Genomic DNA, 15550 nt, shown 5'->3' with positions numbered 1-15550 from the left:
ATAAACAATTTAGGGGTTGATCGGCAGTTTTTAAGCTTGTGGGAATGGGGGAAAAACCCCCTTGCCCCAGAGCTCTCCCCACAGAGAGCAAAGCCGGAGCAGAATCCCGACTCGGCGCATCCCTGGAGAAGCCCACGACTCCTCCGTACGGAACAAGAGCATCACTCCCAGCGCTGCCAAACACCAGCCCAGCTGTGATGCTGCTCCCGCTGCTGCGGCACCCGAAACACCGGGCGCTGCGCGTTGTCCAGCTCTCCATCACTTCCCTGCCCCTTGGATTGGTTTGATGCCATCACACCCCTCTCGGGGAGCGGCTCCACTTCCTACTTGAGGAACGGAGGGGAGGTGAGGGAAGTGTGGATAATTCAGACAGCTTCCCACGCCCTAAAAAATGTCCTTCTCACTCAAGTAAGCATTTGCACATACATCAGCTGCTAATTTTAGGATGAAGCTTTTAGCCATATTTCTTTTTTCTATTTTTTACTTTTAGCTGAAAATATATTTCTAGGGGAGACTCAGCCCCGACCCCGGAACCTGGTGCTGATGGGCACCCATAAAGGTGAAAATATTTCATCTGCCACATCCACCATCACTCACTCCAGCGCATTCCCACTGTAAGAAGAAGAAACCCACGGAGTGATGATCGAGCACAGGATGAACACTTCATGCATTTTATTGAGTCTGTTTAAATTTGCATTATGACATCTTACATAGGGAACAAACTCCTCCTAAATGTTAGCTATCAAACCTGCTCGAACCACAGTCCGATAACCTCAGAGTACCATTTGGTATTAAACAAGTCCAGTATAAACAGATGTAAAATGCTGTACAAAAAAACCCAAAAACCAAAAAAAACCCCACCCCAAAACAAAAAAAACCCCAAAACAAACAAAAAAAGCTGTTACATTCTCAACTGAATTCAGGGTTTCCCAACCAACAGCTGTACTGAGAGATAGTGAAATTCAGGAAGGGGTCTCAGGTATTTTAGCTTAAGGGAACAAAATCAGATAAAACAATCAAAAGAAATTCAACGGTATGTTTCCCTATAAGAAAAAAAAAAAAAAAAGAAAAAAAAAGAGATATTTCATATCAAAAACAGGTTGGGAAGCCCTGGTATAACAGATGCAAACTTTTCTTTTTTCCCACAACACAACTTATATGTACTTTGGGTAAGTTACCATTGATTCCGTCTCTTCACCCTGCTCCTTCCCTCCCTAGTCAAGGATAAACAAATTAAAAGCCTAGTGTATGTAAGGCTTGGAAATATTTCTGAATTTGTTATGAATTCCCCTAGCGTGGCTCCAAGCCAAGCCTCATCCCAAGCACCTCCTCCCGGGAGCAGGCAGAGGAGCAGGCAGACATTTCCGTAACGACTCCGCACCTCGTCAGCTCCACGCTTGCTCACACCCCTTACCCGAGCAACGCGAGCCCCTCGCGGTAGGAGCAAGGGTGACCGGTGAGAAACCCAAGCCATCGACAGCTCCATGCACGTACACGGTAATGAAAAGGATCCCAGACTAAAGATAACACTGCGGCTGAGCCCAGAGGATGAAGCCTTGTAGTGCAGCGTGACAGTGAAGATGATGCTGGGAGATTCAGAAAACCCCTCATTGCACTGCTAAAAATCAGAGAGCGATGCTCAGCCTTCACTGAATTTATTTTCTCATCTTATTACAAGACCGCTGGGAACCTCCTCTTTGCATAGGCTGGAAGATAAACATTGATTGCGGATATACCGGGGAAACAAGTTCTTTGGACTCTTCTGTATTTGCATAATCCAGACAAGTGACAGGAAACGGGAATGACAGTCATTATGGTCCATTGTGCCAACTTGGGTGGGAAATCCATCCGTTTACAAGTTGACACAATGGACAATTATGGCTCCATCAAAACCAGTATCATGTCAGCGCAGCTGCTGTGCCCACACATCAATTCTTCCTAGAAACAGTCTTTAAACTTTTAATGAGTGGTTTCTATGCATGCAGTACCTACACTAATCAAATCACTTTTAAAACAAGTCAATTAACTGCCTACAAGTTCTTTGCAAAAAAAACCCCAAAAAACCAACCCCAATGTGTTTGAAGAAATAAAATAGCGCACATGAAAGGGAATGCTAACGAATGCCAGGAATAACTCTTCAGTCTTCTAACGGATAAAGCCCCAATTAAAAGCCAGTAAGCACTCACAACTCTGTATCAGTTCACAACCTGAGTTAAACCATCAAATTCACTCTTAAATAAAATATACTGTGTGTTCTTCTGGGTTTTGGCTTTGTGACTGCTTTAACTGCCGTGTCTGGGAGCCCTGTGGACACGGGTCTGCCCCATCAGAAAGGAATGAAGCTCACGCACCAGATAAATATTCACAGCAGGAGGCTGAGTGGTTTGAAAAAACCACCATGATAACTACCGAGGTGGGCAATAACAGGGAACCTCCTTCAAAAATAAAATAAAGAAACAGCCTTGAATGCAAAAGAAACCACGAGGAGATGGAGAGTTATCCAGGCTTTGAAGGACGGCGAGGAGAGGCTCCCACATGGTGGCACTGTGACCCAGGCAGCTGAACCACCAAGGCTGGCTCTTGCCTCCTGGACTCATCGTTCTTGTACAGCCAGGCCTTTGAACATGACCCATCGAGCCACTTGAACCCTTGGCGTGGCTACAAGCATGAGTGAAGTGGCTGTACTCCTCCTGTCATACCAAGAAAGTGTCGCCTCAACAAATGCTCAATACCAAAATGATCCGTAAAGTGTGAATCAGGCTAACGGTGAACCTCGTTAGAGCGGCTTTCCTATTTTGTTAGCAACTGAAGTGTTCATGTTGGCTTTTCCTACCTTCAATCTAACTTTAAAAGAATAGAATTGAATTACCAGAGGCTGACAGATGACTCGACTACGTAAAGAGGTCTGCGCTGAATCAGCAATTTAATTTCTGTGAATTCCTCCAGGCACCAGGCAATGAACCCCCAGCGCCTTTACCAGGCTCAGCGCTAGAAAAGGCGTTATCCAACATTGAGAATGTTCAGGGTCTCCTGAACTGAGGTTAAATTACATGTTCTTGGTACCATTTGGGAAACCTCCAACATTTTTATTAGTTGCTGTTGTTACAGAAGGATAAAATGTTAAGGCATGCCACTATTAAGCTATAACAAAACTGTAAAGTTGATTCTACCAACGTAAACAGTTACCGGAAACTCGGAACATTAAAAAGAAAGTGATGTTGAATGACACGTATCACAGCCGTGCTTCACATTAATTAGCACTAGTGGGCTCCTTTCTTTCCAGTTCCCAGCTTTAGTCCTCAAGAGATGTACATCAGACTTCCAAAATCTAACACGGTGTCCACAGAGAGGGTGTTTTTTCCTTCTAATTCTACACTCCAGTAAATCAGTAAAGCTACTGGAACTGCAACTGACAGCGCGGATTTGCGATGTGAACGCTACTGATAGAAATTCAGAAGTGTTATTTTATTGAGGAAATTTTGGCATAGAGTCTCCAGCACCTGAAATTCACAGCTAACTTCCCATTTCACAGTGATGCATGCCAGAGAGAAAAATTCAAAAACATGAGCTTGTTTATTCTGCTGTTCAAAAAGAACACACGGATCCCCTCTGCCACGACGGTGTGTCCCACCAGGAGGACAGCAAGCTCCGTAGCCAGTCAGGGTTTCCCACTGAACCAAACACCACAAAACGCACACGCAGAAGAAAAATCTGTAATTTTGGGACATTGTGGAATCCTTAACTAGCTGATGAGATGTTAAAATGGCTTAGAGCAGAGGCTATAGCTTATGCAACCACCACTATAAAACACCAAAAATGTGTTTTAATTAGGAAAAAGAGATGGGCCAGCTTTGGTTTGGTTATTGGAGGAACAAGTGACATTTCCCATACAGCCAGCAAGAGCAGTTCATATCCCTTCAATACTGCCTTCCCTGTTGCACATGTAAGCTAGAAAAAAAAAATAAAATTAGAGAATAAACCAAAGACCAGGTCATTAACGGGGAATGATGTTTTCCCCTGACACTGATGAGAGTCGAGGTACATTGTCCAGTTCTCAATTTCAATATACCACACAGATAATTTCAAAAGTAAATTCAGCTCACTGTAATTTCTCCAATGGGAGTATAAAAGGGTTGCTGGGGTTTTTAAAATGTTATTCTTAAAATTGCCTGTAAAATTGGCTTAAAATTTAAGTGTACTCTCATAACCAATTATAATTTTCAGATTTAACCTAACACTGCAATGATCTTTTTTCCAGTTAATACTTCAGTTATTTGTCTATGGCACTAGAGCCACAGGCTCTCAACACGGGATATATCAGCATGTTCACTCAACAGATCCAGAGGTAATGGAAACTAATATAATTGAAGCTGGTAGTGAACAAAAAAAACAACCACCTGTCAACACCTGTCTGACGAATAGTTACACAGAGCTGCCTCAAAAACTGGAAGTCAACAGAAAAACTGGGCATAAACCTCACTGAATGAACGGGTACATACCGGTTTGTATTATTAGATATTAGTAACCATACCAAGAAATAACCAGCCATTAGAACAGTTTCTAATTTTTATCATATTTTTTGGTGTCAATACTGAGCCAAAACACTGCAATTATAACATTTAATTTCCTTTTTTTTTTTCAAATGCAATTAAGATGTCTAATTCAACTGGTTTTATATTACAGTAGCTGTTCACATAAATAGTACAGATATGCACTGCTCTTGACAGGTACACAGTCACAAAAGCAGCTCTCTTTTATTAAGTTTGCTCTCTGGGTGGTGGGTTTTGTATGAAAAGCATTCTTGATTTCTAAGCATGGTACAATTTTAATTCTTAATGTGTTAGTACAACAGTGCATTGGAAAAGTACTGAGCTTCTACAAAAAAGCTTTACAATTTTAAAACAGATTTTTTTTTTATTTAAACAAGCATAGGCAATTCTTATATTTCCACAACAAGATAAATATCCCAATTAAGCTAACAGCTCATCCTACAGCGTGCCATAGTGATGGGGAAAGGGCTAACATTAGTGTTATTTACACAGATATGTCCAATATTAACCCAATATGAAAATTAAATGTATGTTCAAGTGTGCAATTAACTTCATATTAATTTTTCAGATAGTTGATTTCTTGCCAAAATTCCTCTATGACTCATATACATTTAGTTGGGATGACTTCTCAGAGAACTCCTCATAAGCACAATCTTGAGGACAAAATGTTTATTGGACTGGGATGGCAAGGGCTGGGTGGGGGAAAAGAACTTCACAAAGAAAAAAATATTTTTAAGGGGGTAGATGTCTTTGGACAAGCAAAATTTAACACCCAAACTGACTAGATCTTGAAAACCCTAATTAAAGAAATTTTCAGATTTTAAAAGCTTGAATTCAGAAAAAATGCTTTAATGAGGGAAGATTCACTCCAAGTCATTACTATACATTGAGGTACCACTCAAAAAGTGGCCATAAAGGAAGTGACTTCTTTGCCCATCACTATCACACTAGCTGCTTGGCCATAAATCCAGATCTCATTTAGACAACACTCTCTCTGTTCCCAGAAGCTAAGACTGCTCTGCGACAAATGGGACAAGTGGAATTTTCTGATAACCAGCGATCAATGCAGTGGACATGATACTCATGTGAACAAGGCAATTTACGGAGCTTGTTGCCTTCCGTGTACTCTGTAATACACACACTACAGGTTTTCAGAGCATCGCTTTCACCAAAATTCCTCATGGCTAGGTTGTCAATTTGTTCTTTGGTGAGTCCTCTTGGTTGGTCATCGTCATCTTCATTTAGTAGGAAAAACTGCGCTAGGCTAAGGAATGGCAGAGAACCACTTTCTTCAAATGTGACCGATCCTCTCGTATTCCGACCTTCCCGTCTGGCACCAGATGTTGAACCACCTTCATTACCACCTTCATACACCTCCCCTGAGCTGACATCTGTACTTTCATTGCTTGAAGTGCCACTGCCTCCATTCTGCGGCTCAGAAGCATCCACGTTCTGATTTGAAGTTGGGCCACTAGGATCTGCATCACTATCACTATACATGAAGTAACTCAGCTCTCCGAAGCCTGTCATGATCTGCCTTAGCATAGTCTGAATAGCCACTGATGTAGTCTCACTCAAGCCTGTGTTTAAGATCCTACGGATAGGAATCCTAATAGTACTGACATAAGTTCTCACTCCAGCCCGTTCTGAACGTGAAAATGTGCGCCTAAACCCTCCCCGTTCACTTTCGTAAGTCACCGTGTTGTTAGGTGTCTGGGACCTGGACCGAGTTCTATTGGCTATGCTGTCTCTTTGCCGATATTCTCCCGGACGAACTCTTCTCACCTGAAGATCAAGTACTATGGTAGGAGGCCTCTGCCCAGGAGTTGCGGACTCACTGGTGCTGTTAGTTTCTGAAGAACCTGCTGCTTGAGGAACAGGTCTCGTTTCAGGGGTGGAAAACAGAACTGCATTTTCACTTGGCATCTCAGTCCCCACTGCATGTTGCCTCAATGTCACATGCTGCCTAGTTCTAGAGCTTCCCTCAGCTTCATTCACTGAGGAGTGGTCAAGTGTTTGAGATGATGTACTGTGATGAGACCTGCGAGGAGTCTCACTCACTGGATTAATAGGTGACCTACTTCTATCAGTCCTAGCCCGTGTTCTCCGCTGCTCTGGACTCCTACTTCTCGCTCTCCTCTGCCCTCTAGGAGGGGAAGCTTCCTCAGTTGTTAGCTCCTCTGAAGTGCTCCTCCTTTCTGATCCAGGCTGCCTTACAGATGGTGATTCAGACCTTGGAATTTCAGAGTCACTTTGGCTGTTTTCCAAATCCTCCCCACCGGAAGGCTCTACAGATGGCTCGTTCTCAGTTTCTGGATTTGTGTTCCCATTATTACGGTTGACATTTATTTCCAAACTGAATCTGAAATCACCACTATTTGGGTTAGTCCGGCTCACTGCTCTCCAAGACTGGTTTCCTCGTTGCCCACTTCGTGTTGTATTTCCAGTCTGTCGGACTGAATTAAGCCAGTCTATTATAGAATCTCCATTTGAAACATCTTCTGTGGACTCTGCACCTGCAAAAAAGACAAGGAACTACCAAAATTAGAGTACTGAGCTAATTTTGGAGTGATCTTTTCCAAGAACATAATTGCTTAGTTTAACAAGCAACAATTTAGAAGTGCTTAATCCTTTATCAAGTGCTATTGTGGTTTCATATGCAGCATCACAAATCTTATCTACCAGAGCTTCTTTTAAGGGAGCAGGAGTGGACTTTTTTCTAACATGTAGGATAGGCTGCAGCCATGACATAGCAAACAAGTCATCAAAATAACACATATTGTTTACTGTAAGTAAAAGGGAAGTCACATTTCAGGTGTCATAGCACATCAATATTCAATTGTTTTCCTTTCCAAACAATTATGTGATCTACCGACTGCTAAACAGAGAACTAAGTTTGTCCTGACCCCTCAACCTGAAGAATAGCTTTATAGCAAATCTGTCTCACTAACGAATGACCCCAGTGGTAAGCTCCAAGCATTCTCCACCAATCTCTATAGAAGGGCGACAACGAAAGCAATACAGCATCTTTGAAAGGGAAGAATGGTGAATAAAAAAAAAAAATAAATGAGGGATTGCCGAAAAGCATCCCAGAAGGGAGCAAACAGGAAAGCAATCTTAAAAAAAAATTCCACCAAACCTAAATGAAACTTTATCTTGATGCAAGTAACAGATGCATTAAGTGAAATCTGTCCCAAACTGACCTCTGCAGCAGATATCAGACACAACGTTTACTTAGTTTTGAAACAAAGCTCACCTTGCACCTGCCTAGGCTTAACTTGTTCCACTCCTGCACTCAAGTTAAGGTCCGTACGGAGTGCTAAAGTTAAGAGTTTTCACAAATACTGTATATACCTCTATTCTCATCACTGTTTTGCTGTGGCGGACCTTCTTTAACTTGGTGTAGCCTTCTCAGCAACTCTTCTTCAGTAATTTCACCTTAGAAAATAAGCAAAATTTTCCAAAAATATTTCCAAATCATATGTATGGCAAGCATTATCAAAAGCTTCTAAAGAAGGTACAAGCCACTGCTTGTCTGTTTTTTCTAATTAAATCCTGCCACAATGAGATTGCCAAACAGGCTGCTAAGGGGAAATTCAGACACTTCAGTGCCATTGTCCCAAGTAAGTTTTGCTGAAGCTGAAAGAACCAACAGTTTCAACCTATTCAAGACAGATGAGCTTTCTGGTTTTGTAACTTCTACAACTTATCAGCAATTTTCATCATCTTATACCAATTACCTGGCTGTCCAGAGTAAAATATTTAAGATAGCACCTTCATAAGCATGAAAAAAAAGGTTTAAAATAGTCGAAGTAATGTCTTAAGTTAGAACTGGTCCTATAAAGAGTCAATTTACAGTAATAGATCAATTGAAAACTGACATAAAAATGCCCATACAGAATCTTACACCAGACTACTTACCCTAGTTACAAACTCTTAACCTCACCAGCATAAAGTTTTCACACAGGTGTTTAAGGGAGATTACTTTTCGATCAAAAAAGTCTAAGGGTCCGTAACTGTGAAACTGTGTAATCTCTGGGTGTTCCTGTCAAGTTGGGTAAACACTAGACTTTTGTATCTGATGAATCTACATCATGCTAACTACCTCTCCACTTGTGAGGGGAGCACACAAATGTGAGTATGCACAAATCAGCAAGAAGCTACCTCCTACCATGGAACACAACTGCATCACAAAAACTAAAGGGGTGAAACAGCTTCAGGAGAACAGAAAATGACACAAATTGCCTACAAGCAATTCTAGTAAGAAGTACATACACAAGCATTACCTACCTGGTGTTCCTAGCAAATTGTTATCTCTCATAAGCCTGTAGTCCTCTTCACTCAGGTTGTTCACAAACTGATAGAAAGCTTCTTCTCGATCTAACCGATCTAGCTGACTCTGACGTTGTGCTTCTGATTGATCTATATTCCTTTTATCACTAGAATCTGAGCTTTCCATCTTGATGAATGGAAGAGTACCTAAAAAGGAGAAAATACATCCTTCATCCAGTGCAGTGAAATATAGCATGAAATTTAGGTATGTCTAACCTGTACAACACTTCCTTCTTATCCTTAAATTCAGCAAGGCAGGGAGTAGTTTGCTAACGAAGCTTCAGTTAGGATAAGCTGCATAACCACAGGGATCACAAATGAAATAACGATCAAAGCATGAACTTCTTCAATAAATACAAACAAAATCTATGCCCACTATTAACAAATACTCCACAAAGCAGCAAGTATGAACGTGTGGAATAATATCAACCATAACCCTTAGTCCAACTTTACATAGTTGACTATGTGTCCATGACTATCCGCTTTTCGGCGTAAAATATTCCTAAGTCTGCAATTGCCTCACAAATCACACCTTTATAGTCCATACAACAGCATAGTACAAAGGCATAAGCAAGCCATCCTTGATGTTCTCTAACTCTAAATGAGCATGGGATGAAGCATCCATCACTTCTTCCTGCCCTGCACTATGGTGAGGGAAGCAGGAATCAATCTAACTTAACTGCCTGCTACGAGAAACACCCTCTGTAACATCCAAGTGAATTTTAACGCAATGAAGGACTCAAATACAGAAGACAGAAGCTCCCATGGTACACCATGTGTGCAAAAAAATCCCACCAATCTAGACTACTAATTTCCTCAAAAAAGGAAAAGGGTTTGTAAAATCAACTTTGTAGTTTTACATCAAAAGAAGAATTTGCTGGCAAGTTACAGCATTTATTGAGTTACTGACATTGATGATTAGAATTTCCAGGACAAAACTCCCCAGTGTATACCAGGTATAACATCTGTCAGAGCTGCTCCCATTCTGTGAATTTTTTAATATAATCTTCTCCTCATGTTGTTTTTCATTTGGATGGGATCCTTGACAATGTGTCTTTCTCAAAACAAAAAAAATTATCAATTAATGCCATGTCTCTATTTGACAAATATTATACCAAATACATGCAAATACAGGAGACATTGTGGCACTAGTTGCACCATGCAAATATATCCAATTAAGTTAAAATAATAACTAGTTTCCTTAATCACTATGCCTTGCTATTCACAACATCAAGATTTTTTCCTGTACAACTGGTAGAATCTAGTTACTCAGAAAGGTAATTAGCAAGCTAATCCTCTGCATGCTAAAAAGCTCTGCAATAACATTCCCCATCAGAAAAACATTCCTTTCATTTAAACCATACTTCATGTGACATGAAAATACTGGAAGAATAAAGCTTTTCTGCTTCTCACTGGAAAATTTCCAACACTCGGACATCTGTCTAGTGCAAAAAGCATCTTTTTTTGGTTTGTCAGCACAGCTGTCAAGTCAAGACTGCCCACAGTTTACATTAGTGCTTTTTCACAGAAGAGCAGCACTGCATGATCTCCAAGGGTAGCTTATTTCAGCTGCTATCGTGAAAATTAAAGTGCACCCACAGCCTCAGTCAGTAACAGCAGAAAATTCCACTGGATAGGACATCTCATTCTTGTAGACTTGCAGATGATAAAATAGCTACTCCAACCCTCTGTCCTGAATTCTGACGCAGTAGAACTTGTTTTTAAGTTAGTCATATTAAGACACAAATGACTTCTTGTCAACCAGCAACACGGGATTGCAAGGCTACCAGTATCATTTGGTTCTGTGAATTTCTGCCATTTTACCAAAAACATTAAGCTTAATTTTCACTTTTTTATCAGTAAGCGGCAGCAATCCCTAGGGTTACTACCATTTCAAATGGAAGCCTATCAGCTTTCTCTGCGTTGCTCAATCTCTGGTGGAATCCAAAGACTTCATGGCCTGTCTGAAGACCTGCATGTGACGTGTTGTCAAACACACTGACAAATGAACCCATTCACGATGGAAGTTGGGCAACGGTTTCAGCAGGTATGTTCTGCTGAGACTGGGCTCAGTTATGAAATCTGTATGCCCTTCAAATCTCAGACACGTACTTCTAACGAGAACATAGCTTGCTTGGAACTCAATGTTTTACAAGCTTGCTGTAGCAGAATTACGACTCCAAGTTAACTTCACTTAAAGACATATTCATTCTAGAGAAGAAAGCAGAAAAACAAAGACAGCTGCTTCTAAAACATCTGAATAAAACCTCAAGTAAAGACTTGCATCAAAACAGAACCTTGAAAGATGCATTAGTTCTCTGGGGATACACATCAAAACTCTAACCGGCATTCCCTTTTTGAGGACAACAATGAAACAAAGCTGAAAACATGATTAAGAAAGTAAGGGAATGTAATAAGATGCTAAAGGGACAGGAGCAGCATAAAGTTTAAAATATTTTCCCCCAAATGACTGACACTTTGGTATTTACTGACTTTAAAACACATTGAATAACTTCATAAGGACGACAATATTAAGATACTTGTGAGCATTACAACCAAGCTTTTAAAAAAGAAAACTGCACCATGCATACAAAGCATGACATTTGTTTACTGCTTATGCTTTGAAATTTTCCTTTTAACTGCAATTCCAGCGCTTGCAGGCACCCCAGCCATACAGTGCCTACTTGGTTCAAAGACATTTGCCCATCCCATTTCAAAGATGAAGGGGAACCATTCTTGGTCAGGGAAAAAGGGAGAGTCAAAAGAAGTGAAGTGGGAGGGGAAAAATAATCTCTTCTTTACCAACAGACTAATGTACTTCAGTAGGCGGTCCTTTAGGAAATGCTCTGAAGAAATCAAAGTTGGTCTTACTTATTTCCAGGTTTTCTCATATCTTCCCTCCTAAACCATGAAATCAGCTATTGGCCAAGACTGAAAAGATGCTATTACTAAGAAAATTCAAGATCCCCCCTCTGAAGCTTTTAAGAATTGAATTTGCATTAGGACTATTTCTACTAGTGACAATCTCGCTGTATTTTCCTACTGCAAGCCACTCTAACAGATGCCACTGGCCCACTGGATCTCAATTTCATGCTGTTCATATTCAATGTGCTGGAACTGCTACGAATCTATAGGGGATGCTCTGCTGGGTTTGGCTGGGGTAGAGTTCATTTTCTCACAGTAGCTGCTCTGGGGCTGGTTTGGGTTTGTGCTGGAAGAAGTGTTGGTAACAGAAGGATGTTTCGTTATTGCTGAGCAGGGCTCACACAGAGTCGAGGCCTTTTCTGCTCCCCACCCCACCAGCAAGTGGGCTGGGGGTGACAAGGAGCTGCGAGGGGACACAGCTGGGACAGCTGACCCCAGCTCACCAAAGGGATCTTCCAGACCATAGGGTGTCACACTCAGCATGTACAGTTGAGGGAAGAAAAAAGAAGGGGGGACATCCAGAGTGACAGCACTTGTCTTCCTGAGTACCCGTTACGCATGATGGAGCCCTGATGTTCTGGGGGTGGCTGAACACCTGCCTGCCCATGAGAAGTAGTTAATTCATTCCTTGTTTTGCTTTGCTTGACTGTGTGGCTTTTGCTTTACCTACTAAACTGTCTTTATCTCAGCCCCTGAGTTTTCTCACTTTTACCCTTCCAATTCTCTCCCCCATCCCCCTGTGGGGGTGCAGAGCACTGTGTGGTGCAGCGTTGCCGGCTGGGGTTAAACCACACCAGATGTTTACATTGATGGAAATACAGATGGCAGACACATAAATGCACATCAACACGTTCTCCCTACCTTACAGTTCATTGACAGCAAATGGGACAATACTCTTGAAACCAGAGCTCTAATATTATAACCAGTAAATGTAAAACAGGATTTCTACCCCAAGGCTTCTGCTACTCTCCCTCTCTCCACTGTCCACACTGAGCATTCTAGCTTCACCTCCCACACCACTGCACACCACAACATTACCAGCCTGAACTTACTGGATTATTTAGACTACTACTGCCTCAGCATGACTCCGTAACTCCTATCTGTCCCTCATTCAGGATTCTGCTCTCAGCTCATCCACTGCAGAAAATTAAAGACTGGCTTAAAGAAGCTGACTACAGTAACACAGGGAAACCTGATGAGGGAAAGCCAACAGGTGTACTATGAAGTTACAACAAAATAACCAACATTTGATTATCTAATAAGCAGGTACACTTCAACTCTGTTTCTCTTTCTTCCAGTGGTTTAGTTCAACTCAAAGTAAGCCTTTGTTCTTATCCTAGTTAAAAGATTCAGCATTTCCTTCTTTAGTGTCCTTCCTTGTCAGCACTGAGTTGACAAAGGGTGGGGAAGGTCACATCTACAAGCAGGAAGTGCAGAGCTATCGATTATTGCCAACTTCAGCTGACATAGCCAGCAATGAAAGTCTCTTTCTGGGAGAATGGGGTGGGGACAACATCACCTAAAGGTGGCACAAAACAAGAGAACCATAGCTAGAACAAACTATTTTCTCCTTAAAAAAAAAAAAAGGGAAATGGAAATATTCTTCAGCAGCAGAATATCCAGACACATTAGCCACAGCGCATTCTTAATTGGTGTTCCCATCCTTCCATAAGTCAGCGAAGTATCCTCCCTGCAGTTACGCCTCAACAATCTCCAATATTTCAGAGCACAAATGAGTAGCTGTCTCTCCACTGCTGCGAGAGACTGCAAGGAGCAAAAGCAGCAAGCCCACAAAAGGCATTGTTTGTTACATTCTTTTATTCCAGAGGAAGAATATTATCTTCTTTTGGATAGGAACAATTTAAGAGTACTAGATATTCCTTCAATAACGCAAAGTTACCATTCTTACAGTACAAGAAATATTTTATATTTTCCCTTATGCCAAGTCATGTGTAAACTAAATCCCATCAGTCAGGAATTTATTACTGCTTAAAAACAATCTAGCAGAAGCAATGATAAAATACTAGCATCATCCTTTTACCTTCAACAACACCACTCTATCTACACACTGCTTAGTACTCATGGATTACAGAATTCTTCCCAGGCCATAAGGCACAGTAATAAAACACTAGCTCTTCCTCCCTCAAAAATGTCTAATATCTCCTGACATCAGTTAATTGAACACCAAGACACTACCTTAGCGTGCATTATTGATTTTTTTTAAGTTAAAAAAATATTACACAAAACATTACAACTCTAATTACACTAACTAGGTAAAACTTAGCAGATCTGACAAACTCAGAAATCACTCATTTGCAGGGTTAAATGAAAAAGCAATACCTTAAAGTTATCATCTTAATTAGATTTATGAGGCAAGTCTCAAGTTTTAACAGGAGAAAGGCACAGAATTTGTTAAACAGCAGAAACAATTCAGATGCTCATGAGCTAGCTGTGCAACAAAAAATTCCTCTAAAGTTACCCCCATCTAGGTGTTACCGGTATTTCAATGTTACCTGAGAACCTGTAGTGCCCTGGATGTTAGGAACATTTCATGAACTACCTCACGTCCCAGCAACATAATTAATACCTTTGTATTAACAAAACCGATGATGGCAATATGAGTAAGTGTTTCATACATGTGCTCAGCAGAAGGCTAATTTCTCATTTATGATTCATAACCTCATCTTAATTAGGTACTTCAACCGGTAGAGCACCTTGCTTACTTCCAGCCTGCAGAAATTATCAAACCCTTTGACTGAAAGAAGTGACTCAGTAGTGGAAGCCAGAAATACTTATTTTCTGGTTTGGGTTGTTACAGATTAACTATTTTTTCCTCCTCTGCTTTCACTGAACATACCTCGAAGATATTTTAGCTCTACAGCAGAAGTACAGCACAGCTGTCTGTTCAGCACGCTCTCCACGAACTCTGACTCCAGCAGCTCTAACATACCAGCCCGCCTGGCAGCACCAGCCCCAGCCAGCAGTCTCTCCAGTTCCATTTCTCAAATGACACAGGAGCAGCTAGAACAGGCAGTTCTGTTACCCTGGCTTCTTTAAGCATGAACAGAACCAGCTTCATGCTCAGTGTTCATCTGACCCATCCCACCTCGCAACTACTAGATTTTCCTAGAAGAATAAAAAATTTAAAAATAGTTTCCACGTCAGTCAGTATTCCATTTCTCAATAACCAAAGCTAGCAGAAAGTTAAGACATAACAGAAACTACATTTTAATCTTAAATATTTCACCATGCAAGTCTACAAGCTCAAAAACAGAACCAAAAACTGTCAGTGAATCCTAAAGGAAAAAGATACCATAAAACAGTTAAATGAAACAGCCACCTATCCACATTACACGTGAAGCTTCATTATGTCAAGTCTGGGTGGTTTGGTTTTTTCTTCTTACTAGATTTCTACTAAACTTGCCACAAATTTTAAATACCTATGTCCTCTTCGCCTCAAAAAATATAATGGAACACGTACCACTTTTGGTAAGCTGGAAGAAAATGTTGTCTTCTACGAAGTGTTCCATGTAAACTGCTATAAAATGTAAATGCCAGCTTAACAAGGAGTGCTAAACATCAGGTATTTCCCTACCCCAGTATGTTTCAAAGCAAAGGCCACAAAACAAGACGTCATTCTGAACACACATTTTAAACAGTAGAAAGCAGATTGCATACAATTCTAGAGAATTTAAAAAAAAAAAAGGCACGGAAAATATTTCAACAGAACCAACTGTTGAGAT

General features: G+C 40.9%; 1 protein-coding gene across 1 annotated transcript; it reads right to left on the bottom strand.

Moving 5' to 3' along the window:
- Positions 1-5204: 5204 nt before the first annotated feature.
- Positions 5205-9017, bottom strand: RLIM (ring finger protein, LIM domain interacting). Its single transcript, XM_010074551.1, has 3 exons — positions 8841-9017; positions 7905-7988; positions 5205-7066 (listed from the first exon to the last, which is right to left on the bottom strand). Exons 1-3 carry the CDS (start codon positions 9007-9009, stop codon positions 5529-5531), a joined length of 1791 nt encoding a protein of 596 aa, XP_010072853.1. The 5' UTR covers positions 9010-9017; the 3' UTR covers positions 5205-5528.
- Positions 9018-15550: the final 6533 nt, after the last annotated feature.

This window comes from Pterocles gutturalis, unplaced genomic scaffold, assembly GCF_000699245.1.
Source record: "Pterocles gutturalis isolate BGI_N339 unplaced genomic scaffold, ASM69924v1 scaffold26312, whole genome shotgun sequence".
Classification (NCBI taxonomy): Eukaryota; Metazoa; Chordata; class Aves; order Pterocliformes; family Pteroclidae; genus Pterocles; species Pterocles gutturalis.
The sequence above is the reverse complement of the archived record's forward strand: the minus strand, read 5'-3'. Positions and strand labels throughout refer to the sequence as shown.